This window comes from Desmodus rotundus, chromosome 13, assembly GCF_022682495.2.
Source record: "Desmodus rotundus isolate HL8 chromosome 13, HLdesRot8A.1, whole genome shotgun sequence".
NCBI classification, from domain to species: Eukaryota; Metazoa; Chordata; class Mammalia; order Chiroptera; family Phyllostomidae; genus Desmodus; species Desmodus rotundus.
In genome coordinates, this window is record NC_071399.1 from 3,468,527 (window position 1) to 3,492,321 (window position 23,795).

The following is a 23,795-nucleotide window of genomic DNA, read 5'->3' on the forward strand; positions in this document are numbered from 1 at the left end:
CTTCCTCGGGCAGGGATATTGCTTCAAATGAGAGGAGGGTTCAGAGATGTCTACAGAGCTTCCTACCTGTCAGCTCTCAGTCGCTGGTTGCTTCCCACACGTCATAGCCACCAAGGTGGACTTTCTCTGACGCCCCCAGTCTTCCTCCTGCACCCCCAGCTGAGGCCTGCGGAGAAGATCTTCCAAGTAAGTGCCCACTCAGCTTGCCTCTGGGCCTCCCGTGGTTCTAAACTGGTGCTCTAGTTCACATTGGCCTTTAGGAATCAGGGGCAGTTATGTCTGATTTTTTCTTACTCTCTTCTATGGAGTCACTGCTTCCTCCCATGCCCTGCTTTGTCTCTTCATAGAGGAGCTTTTTACTCTTTAGAATTCCCTTGATTGCTTTGCAGCCTGACAATTTAACATTAACTCCCTCTAGAGAGAATTCACTTGTGCTTTTGAAAATCATTAGTGAAGGGAAAGGGACTCAGGGCTGTGGACAACAGGGTGATGATTTCTGGTCTGGGGGGCAGGGGGGTAGAAGGGGACTAAATGGTAATGGAAAAAATACAGTAAAGATTACATTTTTTAAAAAAGAAAGAAAAGCATTAGTGCAGGGATGATCGCCCTAACACAATCATTGAATAAACTGATTTGAAGCTGACCCTTGGTCCTTGTAAGAGATGGTCTATTTCTGCTTCATCCTTGGCCTTGAGCCGTAGACCCAGATGGAACGTGCTGAAAGGTCACCATTATTAGATCATCGTTTCCCTCGGCAGCATCTGAACTCCATTGCTCCTCCAGCCCCGGGAGATTTCCAGGCGTGGCCATAGCTTCTCAGGACGTCAGCCTCTAGTTTCATGTAGGCAAATCCTGTGGGGGAGGATGTAGCACCCCACCCCCACCACCATCAAAGAAAAAGAGCTTGGCTAGACTCTTTGGGCTTCTCTTCGGACACCCCTTCTCCATTTAAGATTTTTGTCCACCTTTCCTAGTTGTCCTCGGTGGGGGAACTGGAGTATATATGCTGTGCTTGTCTGCCCTTGCTGGAAGCCAGGGTCTTATAAATGACAATCTTTTAAAACTAAAGAATCATTCTGACTTTGCGAAGCACCCCTATTAAACTGTATTATCTGCTCTGTGACTCAGACTTCCTTCTGACACTTTGATGGAGGATTTTAATCCACGTAGGGTGGATGAATCCCCCAGAGTGTAGTGATACAATGCTTTTGACAGCTGCCTTCCACTAGTTTTGGTTCCTTCAGAGGAGTATCTGTTCATAGGGAGAGTAGGCAGACAGGTGATCCCAGGTGTGTGTCAACCTCTGCAGCACCTCCAACAGTAGGAACATCCCACCTCCTGAGTGTCTCTTTCGCAGCCCTGCCCTCTAACCTGCCCAGCCCTGGTCCTAGGCAGGTCAGATGCAGGCATATGGAAGGGCATGAATATCTTGTATGTTCTGCATTCTGCCCTGTGTGATTGAACACGCAATGGCCTGTGCTTGCTTGACACATTCCTTCTAGTTTGTTGGGAAGTTCGTGTAAGTGTCCTTGCCATGTCACATGGTAATGGGGACAGGGCTCGCTGAGAGTTAACAGCAGGAAGTACAATAGGTAAGAAGACACACCTGACAAGGATGAACTCAGGAGGAGAAAGGATAGGCTGCAGATGCCAGCATTTCAGAGGATTAAGCCAGTATCTTGGTCTGAGAGATCAGATAAGGCTGGACAGAAGAAATCGAAATGTAGAATCAAAGAAGATATGACTAAGACCAGACAAGATAAGATTTAGATAGCGGGGGCAACGTCATTTAAACCGGCCTGAGTACAGGAAAACATTATCAAGTTTAGGCAGAGAGAGCAGAAATGAACATTGCGGGACCTGGTACAAACAGGTTCACATAAAATTACAACCAGAGAACTTTTAGTACGTTCAGTTCTAGGCCAGGGACTGTGGTTTGATTTTATTAATAGTTCCCTTATTTAGGGTAGAGTGCTGGCGAGTGGCAGATACCACCAGCTTCTCAGCATGACAGCAGGGGCCGACTCCATTTGCGTAACATTGCCGTATTCTAACCACCCTAACAAAGAATGGAAAGAGCCTCTGCAGCGGGTGAAGGAAAACAAAGTGGGAACATTGCACCCGCATGAATGGGTCACGCGAGATGTGCCGATACATTTTCCTCTTGTGAAAAGACTCATCTTACTTACATATTTTTCAGTGATTAATTGTTAGGGACTGAAAAAAAAAAAGATAACTCAGATTCTTCCTATAAATAAATATCTCTTGCTATATTTATTTAATTAAAAAGTATCCTGTCTTCTGTAACTTTTCTGCTAAAGGACCTAGATTGTCATAACACTATAAACCCGGTAAACCTTGCTGAATTCCTACAGTCATTAAACCCCGAGGTCCTAATGGAGGGAAAGTAAGTTTACTGATTTTATTAACTAACCTCCATGGAGTATGCCTGTCTACCTGACTCAGGAGTGCTGGTTCCCAATATCACGAGGGGCCACGCATCAGTTAGCTATCGTCGCAAAAATATTTGTTACAAACCTCTCCAAGTCTTAGTAAAATGTAACAATAAGCGGGTATTGTGCTCACAAGTGTGATGCTAGGGTTTTCCTGGCGTGTCTGGCTTAGCCGCAGGGTTCTGCTCCTCGCTGGAGGTCTGGGACGTGTCTGAGACCACCCTGTCCCTGTGCCTGGTGTCCCTCTCCCACCAGACAGGCAGCCAGGGCGTGTTCCTCTCATGCCGGTGGCAGAGGCACGAGGGTGGGGATGGAAGCTACTCGTGTGCCGGGGCTTGCACACTCTGACTCCTGCCCATGTGCCATGAGGCAAAACAAGTCGTGTGGCAAGTCCAGAGGCAATAGGCGTCCCCGATGGGGTCCAGACAAGTATTCAGACGCAGAGAGATGGAGAAAGGTCAGGACCAGCAATCAGACCACGTTTGGACATTGCTGCCTGCAGTAAGTTTCCTGGCATTGTGAAACATCGTGCTTTATTGTCTTGATTCCTTGGTCACGGTGGCACTTAGCCTTTGATTATTGTCATTTCTGTCTGTCGCTAAACTTAACGGGGGGAGATGTGGAATAGGTGCCACCCTGACTGTCCTTCCTGTCTCAGTTGCTGCCAAGCGATGGGGACATGTTTCCCCCCTGAGGTCAGCTCAGGGTGTGGGCTCTGCACTCCATTCAGTTGTAACCGATGAAGCAGGTGCGAGAGTTAAAAACCACCTGCCATTCTCACGCTAAAGGAACAGGTTCTATTCACTCTGAGTTCATCCAAATACCTGCAGTGCAATAAGAACTAGGTCTTTCTATGCAAGATAGAGATGACATGGTGTGAAATATCTTGCTCTTCTTAATTCTGGCAAATACGGCAATGTGCTCATGGAAAATTGCCAGGAAGTAAGACGTAAGGCCTAACGCGTGCCCTACAAACAAGGCATTAATGTTGACTACGTTGGAGATACACTGCTATACCAAATACATACTTGATGTCTGGGGTGATTATAAAATAATTTTACCAATTCAAGTTTACATTTTTGTTTACCCTTTTAAAAAGTTTCTTAAATGATTTGGTAGCCCATTTCCCTCCGAGAAAGTGCATAGGGTGGGCCCCCCTTCGCTGGTTGGTGAGCACATTACCTGTCACTGGGATCTGCCTCCTCAGACCCTTTCAGTCCTGTGCACCTTCGGGTCCTGTGAACCGCCCCAGGCGACAGGCTCTTCTCGCTCATGAGTGTTCACTCCACGCTTTGCGTCTTCTATACAGATCTGGTTAAGGCATGGTCCTTTGCCTTGGGGAACTCACCACTTATATTTACACAAATAATCACTATCCAATGCAAACAAATACAAATTTAAAAGCAAACCAGTGAGGGATTTGGGGCATTTGAGAAAGGCTTCAAAGAAGAGGGATATTTAAGTTGGGTCTTGAAAGAGCTTGTTATTCACAGAAAAAGGGGAAGGGGAAGGACAGTTCAGGCAAAAGCATTTAAAAACCTCAAGGCATAAAGTTGCAACGGTCTAGAATATGCTTAGAAACTGCAGTGCAAGTGGGGAGATTAGTAAGGAAACTCTTTTATTAGTGTATACAAGACATGAGGGGTTTCACCAGAACCGTGGCATTGGGGGTGGAGAGGAGCACCTCTTGAAGAGACATGTTGAAAAGTAGTTTGATAAGACCTGGTGATCAGGTGGAGGAGGAAAGACTCAAAGGTGATTACACCTTGGGTTCCTGCCTGGAGTATAATGCTAGTCCATGGAGTAGGGGATGCAGGAGGAAGTGAGGGATGTTTGGGAGTGATGGGAAGGGGAGGCCTCCCTCACAGGCTTCACACATGGTCACCCTGAGATTACCTGGTGAGGGGCTGAGGGCTTACAGGCGGGTCGGTGGTTGGGAATGGAGTGTGGGGGCTTGGCGGGGGTGACGTTGGCTGGTTTATTAGAAGCCAGACTGGAGCCACCGAAGTGGTGGCGAGGCAGTGAGTGTAGGGCAGCTGCTAGATGCAGGGTCAAGGTGGGGAAAAAGAGCTCAGTGCAGGACACAGTCACAGGACTGTAGCTCTACATAATATAAGCAGTGGACAAGAGAGAGCAATGGATGGGGGCAAATGCAGAGGGCGAGGCAAAGCAGGGCAGTCACATGCTGGGCACTTAGTTAGGGGCAAAGGGCTCCGGGGAAACTCCAAGGGCAGGACAGAAAGCGTGGGCCAGATCTGGGGAAGTCACCAAGATGAAAGCAAAGTAAGCAACAGGTTCTTCCAGTCCAGGAACTGCGTCTAGCAGGCTGCAAGCAGATGTTACTGAAAATACTCTCAGAGGAAAAGGAGGAAGTCTGAAGAACAGTGCCATGTTCCATTGAGACATTTTTTGAACAACCATAAGGCTGGTCTCAATGAGCTGCAGTGACTCTTATATGTCATACAAGTATATCTATGTCGGAACAAAAGCTATCTTGCTTTGGGGGCATGAAAAATGAAATATTCAAAATACTCAATTTTTTTTTGCTTTCTACCCCATTACATCCTTCTTCCTTTCCTTCCATCATTTTTTTTCTTCACTGAGGTGCAAGGTTTTGATGAGTTTGAAAAGACTCAGAACCTGTTACATGATGGGTGACATCCCTAGGGTGATGCCCCTAAACTTTAGAGAGGATATTTTGAAGTTCAAATAGTCTCCCAGTATACCAAGAAGTCTCCTATTTAGCATGGCTAGAAAATCCTCCTAGAAATGAGTAAAATTAAAATGAAATAGAATTTATGTGATTTTGATTCTCTGTTGGACGTATTTGGAAGCCATTCAGTCAGGTATTGGCTATAAACTTCTGCAGACATGAAGGTTGATAATCGGCTGAGCTGGAAGCAAATAGAAATAAAGGAGTGAACCTAGCAGCTTTCTTCTAGTTGTACGTCTGACTCCTAAGGTTGTAAATGAAACTGATTTTCTGCTTCTTTTTTTTCCCCCCTGGATTCCTTACTGCTAATGTGGTGACTTCTAGAAATTTGCCTGCTTCTTGAAAAACTTACATCTAAGATGTTTTTTGGAATGGAAACTGACAACCAAATATACTATTTGATATAGCATTCTCTGGTACCATACAACAACATAATTATTGTTTTATTTATTTTTTTCTTAGTTGAACATAGGCCTCCATTTTCTGGTATAGCATTGTTTTTACCGATTCAGGTTATTTGTAAATTAGGAGACTGTTTCAGCTGAAATGTGTGTGCAAGTCTCGCTCCTTGTCCCGAACAACACTTCCCAAGGCAGGTTGGGCAAAGCTGCTTGGTTGAAACACGCTGTTGTTACTTCAGGTGCGGAGAAGTAGAAACACGGTATGGCTTGGATGACTTCCATTTCAAAGTGGTTTGAGCAAGATGATTGGTATGAAGGACTACAAAGAGTAAGCTATGTTTACATTGTAATTACAATTCTGTGTGTGTGTGTTTTCCATTTTACTTTTCATGCAGTTTTATTACTCTGTCGTTTATACTGGGGACATTTTTGCATTGCTAAAGTCTGACTTAAAATCAGATACTTATTTGATAGATTTAAGAGCAGAGGTAAGAAGGTAGTACATACAAATAATCATAACTATAAATTGAAGAAAAGGCATCTTTTTCTATCCTAGTTTTAGAAGAATTCATAGTGTTTTCAGATTGTTTTAGGCTTTAAATACAGGGCGGGCAAAAGTAGGTTTATACAGAGTTTATTCTTGCATTATTATTTCTTAATTATTGTATTATTTTCCACATGAACAACTGTAAACCTACGTTTGTCCCAGCCTTTATAAACTGGGATTTCTTCTAATGAGATTAATGTGTAAAATAGCAATAATTTCAGTGAGGTCATTTTACATAAAGAAAAATATTTAATGAAATAGATGTGTATAATAATACGCTTAAAACTTTTCTGAAGAAGAGTGCCATGTTATAGTTGATAAATTTCTAGGCAATTAATTATGTTTCAAAAGGATTTGCATGGTTACTATGGCAACTTTTGCATAGTATTTTGAAAAGCTGTTCTGACCTATTATTGCAACAGTACAAAACTACCATTTAAAAGGGCACCTCTCCAGAATGCATTTAGTTTAGAATAACGTATGATTTCTCTTGGGCTATTTTTACCTTTTTAACGGACAGTTTCTCAATTACTGAAATGAAGGCCATTTGTGGATTTTTTCATTAATGGGTGGACCCAGGAGCCAGGCCCTCTCTGTGACGTCTCACCCTCTTTTCCCGGTGTCAGTGGTGGGCCGGTGCTACCGAAGACGCACCGTGCTGGGTTCGTCTTTTTCCTTACTTCCTCAGATTTCCATTCTCTTCACGTTCACATCTTCTCAGCATTCTAGTGCTTTTTAACTATTCCTATTTTTTTTAAAGCTACTTAAAAAAAAGATTTTATTTATTTTTAGAGAAAGGGGAAGGGAGGAAAGGAGAGAGGGAGAGAAACATCCATGTGCGAGAGAAACGTCCATCGGTGTGTCTCTCGCACGCCCCCAGCTAGGGCCTGGCCCGCAGCCCAGGCATGTAATTGTTCAGCAGTAAATTCTCAGCTGTTTAAAGCCTCTTGCCTCTTCTCTAGATTTTTTTTTCTTCAGCTGTGAATCACACTGGTAAACAGCTCTGAAGTCTGTAAATGTCTAACTCTGGAGAAAACCCCTGTCATACTGTGAACCCTAAAGCTCTTTGCAGGGAGAGGTCGTGAATAGCTTTCCATCCTGAATTCCAGTCTTACCCATGAATGATGAAGTATGTCAGCTTCTGGGCTGGACAGTAGCACCCCAGTCCCACTGGACACATACACACACACGCACACACACTATCGTGTCAGCCTCCTGTGTGTTACAGGTGTGTGTGTTGTGAATGGACCAAGTGCATTTCTGATGTTGAATCAGGGAGCCTGGTTTCACATGCAGCCCATGCACTCCTCCGCGGGAGGGGACAGGGATGACAGTCTCATTTAGGGGAGAGGGGTGACTGAGTCTAAGAAAAATGCCTTTTCCTAAGTTGAGTGTTTCTTTACAGTGACTTTGGGTCAGCTCATGGAGAGTAGGAGGATCCACAGTCCTCCCCTCCACCGTAAAGGCAGACCTCCAGTCTGCCCTTTATTAATACCGTTGGCCTTTATAAATGAGTTCCTGGTTCTGAGACACTTTATCATAAGCTGCTCTAGACATAGTTTGACCCCCAGATCACTGAATTGTCTTCGTGAGTTTGAGCTCCTCCTGGCTCAAGTTTTGATCGGTTCTTATACGGACTTCGATGAGAAAGAAAGATTCTATTATAAATAATGAAATTTGACACATGAGTATTGACTTTAATTTTCCCTAAAAATCCAGCTTATTATTTTTCAGATCATGTGTATGTGCATATAAACCCTATATGCCAGAATTCAGCACAGCAAACTTTTCAGTAGATTTTTTGTTAAACATTCACAGAAAGAGACAGAGATAAGATGGATTTTTTAGTTGAAAATTGTAGTTTGAACATGTTGTATTTGAAAAGTCACATGCGGTTGTGAGTTTGATCTTTAGAGCACTAAGTTGGCCTTTATGCATTGATATAATTAATGTTAATGGCATATATATTTCTACAGACACAGAGACACATATTATCAACTTGATTTTAGCTTAGTTTTATAATTTTACTTTTGACAGTGTTATAATGTGTTTTAAATTTTATTATGACCATTTCATGTAATACTCTTGCATTTTCAAAAGTGAGCTCTCATACTATAGCATCTAATGAAAATACACTCATCACTGTTCAAAATATTTTATACACTTACTGTGCAAAGCATCTTCACTCTAATTATGAGTGTGTGTGTGTGTGTGTGTGTGTGAGAGTGACTGGAACTAAAAATTGTATGTAGGCTAGAAAAATAAAAACACTGTCTTGCAAGGGCTGCAGTGGCAGGCTGCTGACACTTGGTGGCGTGTGAGGTGACAGCTGCCAGGCTTTCTCCCTGAGCCCCAGGTCCACCTACCTGCCTTGCTCAGTGACCTGCACCGTCTGGTGCTTCCTCTCTGAGGCCCACGTGTTGTTTCTGGGCCAGAAAAAATCCGTATTCTGCAGCAACAAGTCTTTAGAATGGACACAGAATTTCCTAAGTTTTTCACAGAAAAAATAAGGAAACATAAAGATAAAAAAGGATATAACTTTTATGTGAACTCTATAATCACCTAAGTTAAAAATCTACTTAACTGTACATACGTGACATTGTATAGGATTAGTATTTAAATTGCAAAGATGTGTTTCGAAGCGGACCTTACCTAAACATCTTCCACTTTCAGTAATGCAGAAGCATCAGCTGTGTAACAATTCATGCCGACCACAAAGATAACAAAAGCTCCTGGACGTTTCTCTTTATCTCCTCAGCAACTCTAGGTACCACTTAATAAAGGCTACATAGTATTGTGTACATACATGTATCTTATGATACTCTTAAGTGTCAAATACTACCAGTTCAAATAATTCAGATTTATAAATGTAGTAGTATTCATATATTTAAGAATACATGATTTTTAAATATGTCCTCAAAATGTTAGATTTTAAAAAAATAAAATGCCATGTTGTTTTGTCCTATTTATTATTTTAATGGCTGGTGTGAACAAATTTTTCAACTCTAAATTTAAGTTGTGGGACATAAGATTTATGAAAGCCGAACTTTCAGTCAAGATGGAGGCATAGGTAGACATACTGTCCCTCCTCACACAACCAAAAGAAGGACAACAACCAAATTAAAAACAAAAAACAACCAGAACTGCCAGAAAATTGAACCGTATGGCAGTCCAACAACAAAGGAGTTAAAGAAGAAACATTCACCCAGACCAATAGGAGGGGTGGAGATGCACAGGCAGGCAGAGAGGACTTGAAGCGAGGCACTGGCTGGAGGAACAGATGGTCCAGATACCAGGAGGAACCACTGGGAACAAGACAGACCTCACAACCCAGGGCTCCAGTGTGGGGGATAAAGCCTCAAAACCTCTGAGTGAAAACACCTGTGGGGTTGAGGTGGCAGGAGAAACTCCCAGCCTCACAGGAGAGTCTGTTGGAGAGACCACAGGGTCCTAGAACCTACACACACCCACCCACCCAGGAATCAGCACCAGAGGGGCCCAATTTGCTTGTGGGTAGTGGGGAAGTGACTGAAAGCTGGCAGAGAGCAGAGCAATTGTTCCTTCTCGGAACCCTCCCCCACATACAGCATCACAGCGCAGCCATGTGCACTGCCCCGCCCTGGTGAACAGCTAATGCTCCATCCTTTACTATGTAGCAGGTACTCCGAGACAAAAAAAATACAGCCCAAATGAAAGAACAGATCAAAGCCCCGTGAAGTCATGAAAGGCAAGGACCTACATCCAAGATTACTCCATCCAGCAAAGCTATCATTTATAATAGAAGGGCAGATAAAGTGCTTCCCAGATAAGGTCAAGTTAAAGGAGCTCATCATCACCAAGCCCTTATTATACGAAATGTTAAAGGGATTTATCTAAGAAAAAGAAGATCAAAAATATGAACAGTAAAATGACAACAAACTTGTAGTTATTAACAACTGAACCTAAAACAAAAACAAACACAAACTAAGCAAATAACCAGGAACAGAATCACAGAAATGGAGATCACATGGAGGGTTATCAACAGGGGAGTGGGAAGGGGAGACAGGGGGAAAAGGTACAGAGAATAAGTAGCATAAATGGTAGGTAGAAAATAGATAGCGGGAGGTTAGGAATAGTATAGGAAATGTAGAAGCCAAAGAACTTATATTTAAGGCCCATGGACATGAACTAAAGTGGGGGAATGCAGGTAGGAGGAGGTATACAGGGCAGAGGGGAATAAAGGGGGGGAAATGGGAGAACTGTAATAGCATAATCAATAAAATATATTTTTAAAAAAGATTTATGAAAGCTGGTCAAGAACAAGGGCATAGCAAATGATATGATAAAATTGAAATGTTTATGTTATCTAAATATGAAAAATAAAAAGTAGGAAATCAAAATACACTGATAGTTAAAGTAAAAATGTACTGACATGGATTTCAAAGTAATTTATTGGTTTTTAATAAATAAAAATCAGTAGCAGGGCTTCTGGTTTCCAGTCTGGCATGTCAGGAGCTTAGGAGTCTCCCTCTGGCCTAAAACAATGAAAAGCTGAATGAACTGATCTTAGATCCGTGACAGACGTGAGGTCACAAGGCAAACTGCTGCCCCCAAAGTGGAGAGGCCGACACAGAAATCGGGACGTGCTGGAGTGGAAACCCGCCTGCAGGGGCCTTGGCGGGCGCTGGGGCAGAGGGCAGCAGTCACCTCCCAGAGAGGTGAAGACTCTGGGAGGCTGCCCTGCTTCTGTGAGTCTTACCTCCAGGACCTCTAGGGCCCTCACATGAATATCAGAGAAAATCCCTTAATGCTTCTGGCCAGGGGGGCGGTAAAGGAACTGCTTTGAAATGTCCCGGAGCATTCTCTTCTCCTTAACAAGGCTGCCCTGGGGAGACCCTAACCTGGTGGGGTTATAGCAGAGCCTAATTTCTCCGGGTAAAGGGACATACCCAACTCCAGCCCCTTCGAACCACTGTCTCACGTAAGGGAGGAACCTTCTAGAATCATTGGTGAGGTTCACATTCTACAGGCACAGGCTCACTGAAGGTCAGAGACCTAATCAGAGGAGAAGGACCACCTGCTGTCCTCCCATACCTCACCACCACCTGGTACGTGTTCCCCTTTCAACACAAGTCGCAAGGTGTACTGAAAGGCACATGGCACAGTTTAAAGAGATGAACAAGCTTCAGAACCACAGTGACATATGGCAGGAAGGTTGGAATTATAAATTAAGAACTATGATTAATAGACAACATGCAAGAACAGATGGGTAATACAAGCAGAGAGATGGAAATTCTAAGAAAGAATAAAAGAAAAAAAATGAAGGACCGGAAACACTGTAACAGAAATGAAGAATGCCTTTAGTGAGGTGGCTTGTGGACTGGGCATGGCTGAGGGGAGACTCTCTGAGCTTGAGAAAGTGATGATAAAAATTTCCAAAATGAGGCAAAGAAAAAAAGAAAGAAAAACAAAATAACAGAACATCAAGAACGGTGGTACATCTACAAAAAGTATAACATACACATAATAGAAATAACAGAAGAAGAAGAAAGACAAAAAACAGACGCAATATTGAAACAACAATTATTAGAATTTCCCCCGAACAATGTCAGACACCAAGCAACAGATCCAGATAGAGAACACCAAGCATGGTAAATACCAAAAAACTCCAGCTAGGCAAATTATATTTAAACTGCAGAAAATCAAAGACGAGGAGAAAATCTTGAAAGAAGCCAAAGGAAATAAACACTCTACCTATAGAAGAGAAAGGATAAGAATTACATTCGACTCCTCAGAAACCATGTAAACGAGAAGAGAGTGGAACGAAATATTTGAAGTGTTGAGAGAAATAAAACACCAACCGAGGACTACTTGTACCCTGCTAAATGATCCTTAGACAGTGCAGGAGAAATGCAGGCTTCCTCACACAAACAAAAATTGAACAATTTGTTGCCAGTAGACCTGTCTTTCAAGAAATGTTTTAAGTTCTCCAGAATGAAGGAAAATGATATAGATCAGGTCAGAAACTCAGATCTACATAAACAAAGGAAAAGTATCAGAGAATTAATAAGTGGTGGTAAAATAAAAATTTTTATTCTTAATTGATCTAACAACAGTTTTTTTCAAAATGAAAATAACAGTATATTGATTATGTATGTTTATGTGTATGTATACACACACACATATATACATATATACACACACACACATACACATATATGCTCTGTATGCTTATGTATAACTGAAGTGAATGGCAGCAATGATGAGGGGCTGGGATGGAGGAATTAGGGATAGTTTGTCATTAGAAGTTACTGACAATACTTGAGAAGGGGAATAGTGTCATTTGAAAAGAGACTTGGATTAGTTGCAAATGTATATAGCAAATTCTAGGACAACCACTGAAATTTTTAAAAATAGGGTATAGTTGAAATTCTAAGGAAAAAATGAATCCTATAAAGTGCTCCATTGAAACCACAAAAGGAAGAAAAAGTGGGGAAGGCAAAAACAGGAACGAAGACCAAGACACCAAATTGAAATATTAAAAACATGATAGATATATAATCTAACTGTATCAATAATGACCTTGAAAACCAATGGTCTAAATGCACCCAACAAAGATAGAAATTGTCAGAGTGAGTCAAAAAACAAGACCCAAATATATGTTGTCTACAAGAAACACATTAAATATAAAGACACATAGGAATAAGTGAAGGGATTAAGCAAAAAATACAACCAAGCAAAACAAAAAAACCCCTCAAACAACAGTGTGGCGATCCTTGACACCCTTTTTCACCAGAGGAAAAGGGGTGTCAAGGACAATAGAAGAGGGAGAAGAGGGGATAAATAGTGATGGAAGGAGACTTGACTTGGGGTGGTGAACGCATAGTACGGTGTACAGGTTATATATTGTAGAATCGTGCACCTGAGACCTATATAATTTTATTAACCAATGTCACCCCAATAAATTCAATAAAAAATAAGAAATGTTTGATCCCCCCTAGAAAAAAGAGTAAAGAGATGGAGAAAGACACAGCATGCAAACTCTAATCAAAGAACAGGGGTGTGGCTCTGTCCACCCCGACAGAGCAGACTTCAGAGCAAGGGGAGCTCAGCGTGAACCACATCTCCCGGGTTTGCAGTCTCTTGCTTCCCTAATTTAAGTCGCCTGCCTGCCTGTCCACAGACGTTTCCGATTTACACTCCTATTCTTTGGAAGTGTAAATAAGTATACATTGAGATTAATGATAGTAATAGAATAACTTTTCAGGGCATAAAGATGAGGACTGAAGATGACAGATGTAAAACGATGAAGAGGAAGTTCATTGAATGATGTAAATAACTGATGTTCCTCCACATTTGTTTCCCAAGGCAAACATGTCCCAGGTGAGGCAGGTGGGGCTGCTGGCCGCCGGCTGTCAGCCGTGGAACAAGGACGTGTGTGCTGCCAGCGGAGACAGGTTTGCCTATTGCGCCACCCTGGCCATCTACATTTACCAGGTAATTTAACTGTATCGCGTACCATTCATATTTAATCGATAATTATTTTTAAATCCCTGTCACACGAAAAGCTTCATGCTGTACTTTTACTGATACATATTTTATATCTTGCTGCTACTCATGTTACTATATTAGTTTTACAAGTCAAGCTTTTAGAAAATGCTTGTGTCATTGTATTGAATTATTAGCAAAATCTTAATTGTTTTCCTGATACTTATGTGCTGTTCATCAAAAAGATTTTCCTCAAGAATTAAAAGGTCCCATTTATGAATGATGAGCGAGTAGTATTTAGTTCTTCTGGACTGTATTCCCACATAAATAAATGGAATTCGTTTGTTCATTTATTTCACGCTTTGTTCACTAACTACATTTGATATGAGAAAGTTGTCTTATTTGAGGAATGTGGGTGGTTCATTAGAGATCATTATATTAAAAATAGTGCAGATGTAATAGAGGCTGAGAAATTTTTGAGATAAAGGCTGTTAAAACTACTTTTTTCCATGTCTTAGCTCTGTTCCATCTCTTACGTGCTCCCAATCTGCGGAGCCAATGGCCTTCTGAAATGCCACATACAGAAGTGCCACATGTGTCTTAAATCCAAGTCTAGTCTTCCCCTTATTCCCGTGTCACCCGCGAACCATCCATCCAAACCACAGACCTGAGGGTCACCTTCGATTCCTCTCTATTCACATCCTACACCCAGGGAACCAAGAGTGATTCTAGTGTTTTGTATCTTTTCTTCCTTCTATCCTTCTCACCTCAGCTATATATAAGGTCTCTTAGTGTTCTCTTTGCCTCCTCTTTGACTGCCTCTAAAGTATACCGAGCCTAATCAAACATCTGCAATGCAGATCGAAACTTTTAAATCCTCAATTGCCCCTGCCTCCCTAAAATTAACGTCCAAATTTGGCAGAATGAGATTCTTTTGCAATCTCCCCGTCTCTGGCTCCCCTCACCTTGAGCTCCAGCCATACCAAGATACCACAGTTTCCCAAGCATCTCAGACTCTTTCATAGCTTGCCTTTGCTTACGTTCGTTTTCCTGTTTGCCCACAGTGCCTGTCGGGAGAGTGTTTTCAAATCTCAGCTCGAGTGTCAGAGCCCCTTCCCACTGAATTGGTGTGTTTAATCTCAATTCTCTTACATTTTTTCAGAAAGGTTTTTTCCAGCTGATGGAATATACCTGACAGTAGACCAAGGCTTGAAATGTGTTCATATTTTGTTGCTAGCTGTGCTAAGTGTCAAGTAGGTAGCTTTTAAAAAGTATTGTGATTAATGGTAAATGTGGGATCTAAGAAGCAGCCCTGAAATGTTTTATTAATGTTTCTTTTTTAGTTGGATCACCGTTATAATGAATTTAAACTTCACTCAATTATGTCTGAACATAAAAAAACCATCACGGCCATCTCATGGTGCCCACACAACCCTGACCTGTTCGCCAGCGCCAGCGCTGGCAACTTAGTGATCGTTTGGAATGTTGCAGAACAAAAAGTCATTGCTAAACTCAACAATACAAAAGGTACATTGGTGACTGGGGCTTATTGTGTTGAATGAAATATTTTTATTTCAATAAACAAAATATTGTATTTCAATGAGCTCAGATTTTAAAGTAGTCAGACTTCCTAGTGGTAATCTGTATAAGAAATACAGCTCACATCTTAACTCATTGTGTGTGTGTGAGAAAAACTCAAACAAAATGTCACGACATGATTATACTTAGTACACTGATCAATGAACAATATAGTGAATACCAAATGGTTTTGTCGGTGTTTAAATACGACACAAAAAGTTCAAGAATGCAGGGTATGGCAAAAGAAGGCTTACAGTTAGAAAGCCCGCGTTCGCACAGTGGGTCTCAGTGGGGAGAATAATTCTCTCTGCATTCTTTCTACCTAGAATCATGCCCCGTAATAATGATGACATTCAGTGATCACTGTTCTGCATTAAACAGCACAATAACTTAATGGCATTTTGAACAACAGGTGTAGCTCAACTATCGGCTATGGTTTTGAAAGCTACTTCTGGGCATTTTCCCCGTATTCAGCTTCTTCCCTTAAAGATACTGATTATAACTTTGAGATAGAAAATTAAGAAGTGGCAATCTCATTGTTTTATTCAATTGTTTTTATAGTAGCCTTTTCAGTATGTAGTAACAATGTTGATAATCCGTAGGCAATGATATTTAAATCCTGCTTCCAAAATAATGATAATACCTTTTGGAACATTTGGCTATGTTCAATGTATTTAGTTTATTGTCTTTTCAAATTTAGATCATTAGGAATGTTGAAAATACTGGGAAAATATACCAATTTTGTTACATAAGTTTTATCTTAAAAATGTTTCCCAAGCAAGGTTAATTTTTAACAAGAAAAATATAAACCTTACTCCCAGTTTCATACATCCTGCTTAGTTTCACTTGCAACAACTGGTGAACTTCAGTGTTAGTAATTGGCTGCAGTCGGTGAGCAAAATATATTTAAAAGTCAACTATTCAGTGAGCTTCCATTAATGTAAGTAACAGTTTCCTTAAGGTTTTCAATACACCAATGAGAAAAAGCCAAATTACTTTCGGTACAAGCTTTGTGATATGTAAAAGCAATTGATAAGCTCCAGTCAAGATTTTTCATGTTTCTCTGGTCATATGTGTTTCTCCACCAACCACAAATCCTACAACATTTTCCATTGTTCTTTATACTAATAAACAGTGTATTTTCCCAATCCTTTAAATCTAGCTTTGTGTAAAATTAATTTTAAATAACACAATAAATACTCCTTAACATTCTTTCCATATTTTATGTGACATAAACTAAGAATGTTGTACAATGTCATCATTCTCATAAAGCTGTCCTGCAAAATCTTAGACTGTAGGTGCATAACAACATGTGATCTACATGTTATGCTGGAGTACAGATTAGGCAACATACTATTGTATCATCACCTGGATTATCCACTACTTTGTCATAAACTCCACATGCATCACGTCCCTTTGTGGTGGAAGAGCTCTTCATTCATCAGTGTGTGTACCATACGTGGCTTCCTGAGCCACTGACTATACCAATAAATAAGACTCTTCGTTAACATGGGTAGGATGATAAAATAATTTGGGTAATGATTTTAATCAGGTTTACATACCTTTTCTTTCTCTGAAATTTTCAGACTTATCAATAAGTCCCTCATGCTATTTCTAAGTATCTTCTTAATTTGAAGATTGAAAACTTTGATATTCTATTTGCAAAAAGATATTGTGAACATCGTTGGGTCATTTGCATTTTAAATAATCCCCTTGAAATGAAATATCTTAGACTCTGTTTTTTTCTTTCTAGAATTCAGTAAGCAAAGTAGAAGTTTGCATATCAATGTTGTATTCAATATTAGAACCTCCACTTCCAGCAGGTGAACATGAAACTGTTGTTTTTTACTTCATCATTAGTCTTTCCTAATAATCAAAAAATGAATATTAATTTGTTTAAATGTAAAAATATTAAAATTGTCACCAACTTGAAAAACATCCCAACATCCTTATGGAAAACAAAACTGTTAATAATAGCAGATAGTTATACATCCTACTTATCTCAGAATCTTGCTCGGAGAATTAAGCGAGTTAGTATTTACAGAGCCCTTAGAAGTACTTACAGACACTACGCCACGACAGTCGGGTTTTCTATTGTAGCAATATGGTCCCTGCTTCCCCTTGCTGCCTTTCCTGAAATATTCATTCGGAGACCCAGCATCCTTCATGTGTTTTCTTCAAGTGTATTATGGTGGCTTGATCCGTACAGAGTATCTGATCTCTTATTGGGCAAATTCTACTTCTGTCGATGTGTCCTAAAACTACATCAGCTCTCTTATTGACCTTCTTTACATATTCGTGTATTCATTCATTCTTTCATTCATTCCATAAAACCTAGGGAGTTCCCATTACATGTCAGGCCCTGAACTAGGCATTCAGTCTCCAGTTTCTGCTTCTCGGCCCATTGTAAACACAAAGCGATTTTACTGTCACTAAACAGTTTTGGCTCTGTGTCTTTGTTTATATTGTTCTCTGTTCCCAGGATATAGGGCTCATGCCATATGTTTAAAGTCTCCTGCCCCTTCAAGGTGTGACTCAGATCCCCTTCACCTCCCCAGGCAGTGGCCCAGGGGTTCACCAACCCTTCCCCACATGGAATTTTTGGAGAACCTTGTTCAAACCAGACTCCTGGGCGCTAACGGCACGTTGCCTGCTATGCACCTTCCGTTCGATGATCTGATGCAGTTGACAGTGAATCTGTGCTGGAAGAAGCACAGTCTCTGTCTCGGGACATCAATTTACCAGAACACTTACATTCTTAAGGATCCATTCAATTAAAGTAACTGTGGGGAGATTTACACTTAACTTTTGTATTTTGTCTCATAGTTTAAAAGGGACTTCTACATAAAATAGTATATTTCCTTTTCTTAATTTTAGTTATGTCTGTTTTATGGATGAGGAAACAGGTTTAGTGAGGGAAAGCTCAGATCTGAATCTAAACTCCCGAAAGGACATGGATTATAGCATTAATTTTATTTTTATTAAATCCTTGTAGTAGCATCTTACTTTTTATACATTTAATCTGTATTTTGCCATTTTTTTATGTAAGACCCTTTAAAGCAGGACTTGTACCCCTCACTAACTTGTCTACCTAGAATGCTTCCAGCAGGCTGTACACACCCAAACCCAGCAAGAATCGATTCCTTTGGTGAGCATACAGTTTTCCAGGAAAAAAGTCTTAGTAAATCCCTTTGAATACATGAAGCATGTGATCACATTAGTGCTGTTCCCTTCACCATGGAAATACCCTGCATATGTTCCCAGTGGTGCTAGATATAACTTTCAAAATCCAGTTCCTGAGGTAGACACACTGTGCCTCCTCGCACAACCAAAAGGAGGAAAACAACAAATTTAAAAACAAAAACAACCAGAACTGACAGAAAATTGAACCGTATGGAAGTCCGACAACCAAGGAGTTAAAGAAGAAACACTCACCCAGATGAGTAGGAGGGATGGAGACGGGCAGTCGGGCAGAGAGGACTCATGGTAAGGCAGTGGCTGGTGGAGTGGGCAGTCCCACATTCGTGTGTGGATAAACCGGGAGGTTCAAATGGGGAGCAAGACAAACTTCACAACCCAGGGCTCCAGCGTGGGGAAATAAAGCCTCAAACCTCTGACTGAAAACACCTGTGGGGGTTGAGGCAGCAGTGGGAGAAACTCCCAGCCTCAAGGAGAGCCCACTGGAGAGACACACAGGGTCCTAGAATGTATACAAACCCAGCCACCTACCTGGAAATCAGCACCAGAAGGGCCCAATTTGCTTGTGGGTAGCAGGGGAGTGACTGAAAGTCAACAGAGAGTGGAGCAAGTGGCGTTATTCCCTCTTGGCCCCTCCCCCACGTACAGCATCACAACGCAGCAGCGTGGGTTGCCCAGCCCTGGTGAATACCTAAGGCTCCACCCCTTACTACAGAACAGGTGTGCTGAGACCAAAAAAAAAAAAAAAAAAAAAGGCCCAAATGAAAGAACAGATCAAAGCTCCAGAAAAAAATACAACTAAGTGATGACGAGATAGCCAACCTATCAGATGAACAATTCAAAACACTGATAATTAGGATGCTCACAGAATTGGTTGAGTATAGCTGCAAATTAGAGGAAAGAGTGAAAGCTACGCAAAGTGAAATAAAGGAAAATATATAGAAAACCAACAGGGATGGGAAGGAAACCGGGACTCAAATCAACGGTTTGGACCAGAAGGAAGAAATAAACATTCAACCAGAACAGAATGAAGAAACAAGAATTCAAAAAAATGAGGAGAGACTTAGGAACCTCCAGGACATCTTTAAACGATCCAACATCCGGATCATAGGGGTGCCAGCAGGAGAAGAGGAAGAGCAAGAAATTGAAAACTTCTTTGAAAAAATAATGAAGGAGAACCTCCCCAATCTGACCAAGGAAATAGTCTTCCAGGAAGTCCAAGAAGCTCAGAGAGTCCCAAAGAAGTTGGATCCAAGGAGGAACACACCAAGGCACATCATAATTACATTACCCAAGATTAAAGATAAGGAGAGAATCTTAAAAGCTGCAAGAGAAAAGAAGACAGTTACCTACAAAGGATTTCCATAAGACTGTCAGTTGATTTCTCAAAAGAAACCTTGCAGGCAAGAAGGGGCTGGAAAGAAGTATTCAAAGTCATAAAAGTCAAGGACCTACATCCAAGATTGCTCTATCCAGCAAAGTTATCATTTATAATAGAAGGACAGATAAAGTGCTTACCAGATAAGGTCATGTTCAAGGAGTTCATCATCACCAAGCCCTTAATATATGAAATGTTAAAGGGACTTATCTAAGGAAAAGAAGATAGAAAATATGACCAGTAAAATGACAACAAACTCACAGCTATTAACAACCCAGCCTAAATAAACAAAACAAAAGCGAACACAAACAAAGCAAAGAACTGGAGCAGGAACAGAATCACAGAAATGGAGATCACATGGAGGGTTATTAGTGTGGAGGGGGAAAGAGGGGAAAAGGTACAGAGAATAAATAGCATAAACGGTAGGTAGAAAATAGACAGGGGGAAGATAAGAATAGTATAGGAAATGTAGAAGCCAAAGAACTTATATGTACGACCCATAGACATGAACTAAATGGGGGAATGCAGGTGGGATGGGTGTGCAGGGCGGAGGGGAATAGAGGGGGGGGGAAATGGGACAACTGTAATAGTAGAATCAATAAAATATATTAAAAAAATAAAATGCAATTCCCAAGTAAGAAGGTACTATTTTTTAATAACGAACGTACTCTTTTTTTAAGAAATTTACAGTGCAAATGTAATTTAATGGTACAGCCAGCTGGCTGCCAGGTCTCTGTATCATGTCCCCGTATTGAATTGGTTCCAGGGACGCCTGCCTGTCTGAGCTGGTGCTGGAACGCGGGCGACGCTGTGGCCTTCAGTTCCCGCAGGGGCCCGCTGTTCGTCTGGGTCATCTCGGGGCCGGAGAGCGGAGTGACCGTGCACAGGGACGCCCACAGCTTCCTGTCTGACATCTCTGTGTTCCGATGGCATACCCAGAAAAAGGGCAAGATTGCATTTGGTCATATGGATGGAAGTCTGTCGATTTTACAACCAGGTGAGAATTCAATTAGCCAGAGCTCAACTTTTACTTTTCTTAGCATGTGTAATTTCTTATTTACCTTGGTTGTTCCACTGCCTTTTTTTCGAGAATGAGAGAACCTGCTCAGTGGAGCCCCCACTGTGACGCACCAGCAGAAGCACTTTTCCCTGTTGCCAGCTGTGTGTTCCATTCAGAAGGAACAGAGGGCTGTTTGAGGATCCTGTGCTTCGTTTAATTCCCCTTGTTTTATCTCCCTGTTTTTCTGGCTGCCTCCTTCATCCTGGTGGTCAGCAGGAAGCTGTGGTCATGACAAATGGTGTGATGAGTGAGAATGGAGTGGAAGTGAATCTTGATACACTGTCACAGGCCCCACTCTTCCAAACTCTTTAAGCAACAAACATTTAATCCTTTAAAAAATTCTGTGTGGTAAGTATTGTTACATTCTCCATGATGAAAATAAAAGCTGAGTGCACAGAGATTATCTTGTCCGAGAACACAAAGCTAGGGAGTGGGGGAACTCGGTGGGGCTGGACCCTGTCTCTCCCTACACACACTATACTTTCCATCACAACACGGTCTACTTCCTCTGGCTAGCTTTTTCCTATGTGATCGCAACACACTGAAATTGTAGCCGAGGACAAAACCATGTGCACTATTACGTGTTTTTTTCTTGCAGCTTTCCAATAACAAATAGGACAAACATTCCAGACACTCGGGACTGCCAGAGCAAAGCAGTGCGGTCTGACTTCATCAAGCAGACGCGCTCTAATTGGCGGTCACAGGTCAAGTGTCAGTTCTGCAGGAACTGCCAGCTTTCTCTTCCCAGGAGTCCCAGAGCTCAGCGACGTGCCAGGAGAAAATTAGTCTCGTCTCGATTATTGATCTTTTTTGGAGAATGTTGTTTAAAACCCTTTTTCTTCACGTGTCATTAGGCAACAAAAGTCAGAAACACGTGCTGAGGCCTGAATCCCTTGACGGGCCAGACGAAGAGGATCCAGTCACAGCCCTGGAGTGGGACCCGCTGTCGGCTGACTACCTCCTGGTGGCCAACGTGCACTACGGAATTCGGCTGGTAGATTCGGAATCGCTTTATTGCATCACGACGTTTAACCGCCCCAATGCAGCAGCCTCGGTGCATTGCTTGGCCTGGGTCCCCAGTGCCCCTGGGGTGTTTGTAACTGGAGGTATGTGACCCTCCCCCAGCGTGTTCAAGGTGTGTGTTCTTCAGTTCAGCCAGGAAAATTACACTCTTTCATTTGTTAATTTTGTGTAAGACTGACTAACAGTATGAAGGGTGTCGTCTGTTAGAGTAAATGCCTACTTGACTTTTGTTTATACTGTGTATTTTCAACATAACAACAAATGAAAATGAAACTAAGGCCCCATTGTCCAGGTTTCCGGTAATAAATTGGAATATATATGAGCATACGTGTATACATATCTGTGTTTGCATGTGCACAGAGGACAGAGTCAGTCTAATTTCAGGCATGGCAGGCTGAGAGGGAAAGGACTGACTAGAAAACCGGCTTACTGGGTAGGAGCCTCTCAACCTTACTGGAAATTCTGATACCGGCGGCCAGTCAGGTCTAGGCAGACCCAGAACGTATCACTGCGGGTTGAATGGATGTGCTTTCATGGTTTCCTAATCCAGACAGATTTAGCAAAACCAGGAGATTAGGTGGGATGAGAAGATGCAGGAATTTAAAATTGTGATTGGAAATTGAACGACTCTACTTTCACTATTTACTGAGGCTCAAAAAGACACCTCTCAAGTGCCAGTCCCATCAGCGACTGTATCAACACTTCCCCTATGGGCTCAGTGTAAAATAAAAGACAGAGTCCTTATCATCTTAGCATTTTAAAAGAAATCCTCTGCAGCGCTATTTACGGTAGCCAGGATTTGGAAGCAGTCCACATGCCCATCAGTAGATGAGTGGATAAACAAGCCCTGGTACTTTTACACAACAGAATACTACTCTGCCATAAAAAAGAAGGAAATCTTACCTTTTGCAACAGCGTGGATGGACCTGGAGAAATAAGCCAGTTGGAGAAAGGCACATTCTATATAATTTCACTTTTATATGGAATCTAACGAACAAAATAAACAACGTAGAAACAGACAGAGAGAGAGCACACGGAGAGCTGTCAGAGGGAACGGCTGGGGGAGGGTTGGAAAGGTCAGGGGTTCAGCAGCACATGGGTGGCTGCAGAGATGCGACCGCAGCGTGAGTAATATAACCAGCATTGTTGAGACGACGGGGTGCTGGGCCAGGTGGCCGCTCGGGGCAGTGGGGGACTGACCACTAACTAGAGTGCTTGGTTTTCTGGCCACTTTGCTCTATGTCAGAAACTGGTGCGGAATGGCATCGAATGTAAGCTGTGGTTGAAAGACAAAGGAATTGGAAAAAAAATTTTTTTACTACTTGAAGCATTTACATTACACATGTCTTAATTGCCTTTAATTTCACGTGATATAATTAATAATAGACATGGGGATTTTTATATAGCTATTATTACTATTGTGACATAAAATTTGCATACCATACAACTCACCATTTTAAAGTGTACAGTTTAGTGGTTTCTGTAGTCACACAGTTGTGCGAACTTTACCACTAATTCCAGAACGTTCCGTCTGCACCCCTAGCAGTCTTTCTCTGTGATCCCCTCTGCACAGCCCCCAGGGGACACACATGAACATAAACTGCTAACCTACTTTCTGTCCCTGTGGATTTCCGCGTTTCCTGGAAATGAAGTAACTCAGTATTTGGCATTTTCTGTCTGGCCTGTTTGACTTAGCATAGAGGTTTCAGGTTCATCCATGGCGTTGGGCCTGTGAGTAATTCATTCCTGTTTACGGGTGAATGATGTTTCATTGTGTGGATGTGGCAGAACCTATTCATTTATCAGTTGACAGCCACGGAGCTTTTTGCTGCTTTTTTGCTCTTACAAATAATGGCTGGCAGGAACATTTGCGTGCAGGTTTTTGTGTGGGCGTCTTTCTAGCTTTGTTGGGGGTACCCGCAGGGATGCGATGGCCGGGTCATTCTGTGACTCCGTGGTTAATCATTTGAGGGACTG

General features: G+C 41.8%; 1 protein-coding gene across 7 annotated transcripts in view; it reads left to right on the forward strand.

Moving 5' to 3' along the window:
- WDR17 (WD repeat domain 17) overlaps window positions 1–23,795 on the forward strand; it is a 77,830-nt gene that overhangs the window by 9,318 nt on the left and 44,717 nt on the right. For 5 of the 7 annotated variants that reach the window (XM_045197095.2, XM_045197096.2, XM_045197097.2 and 2 more), the window contains exons 2-6: window positions 5,807–5,895; window positions 13,462–13,590; window positions 14,925–15,108; window positions 20,502–20,732; window positions 21,650–21,901. In XM_045197095.2, coding sequence (XP_045053030.2) covers window positions 5,830–5,895; window positions 13,462–13,590; window positions 14,925–15,108; window positions 20,502–20,732; window positions 21,650–21,901 — 862 coding nt within the window. In that variant the 5' untranslated portion in view covers window positions 5,807–5,829. The remainder of the gene's footprint in view (window positions 1–5,806; window positions 5,896–13,461; window positions 13,591–14,924; window positions 15,109–20,501; window positions 20,733–21,649; window positions 21,902–23,795) is intronic. The other 2 variants (XM_045197098.3, XM_045197099.2) reach the window with 1 other exon arrangement.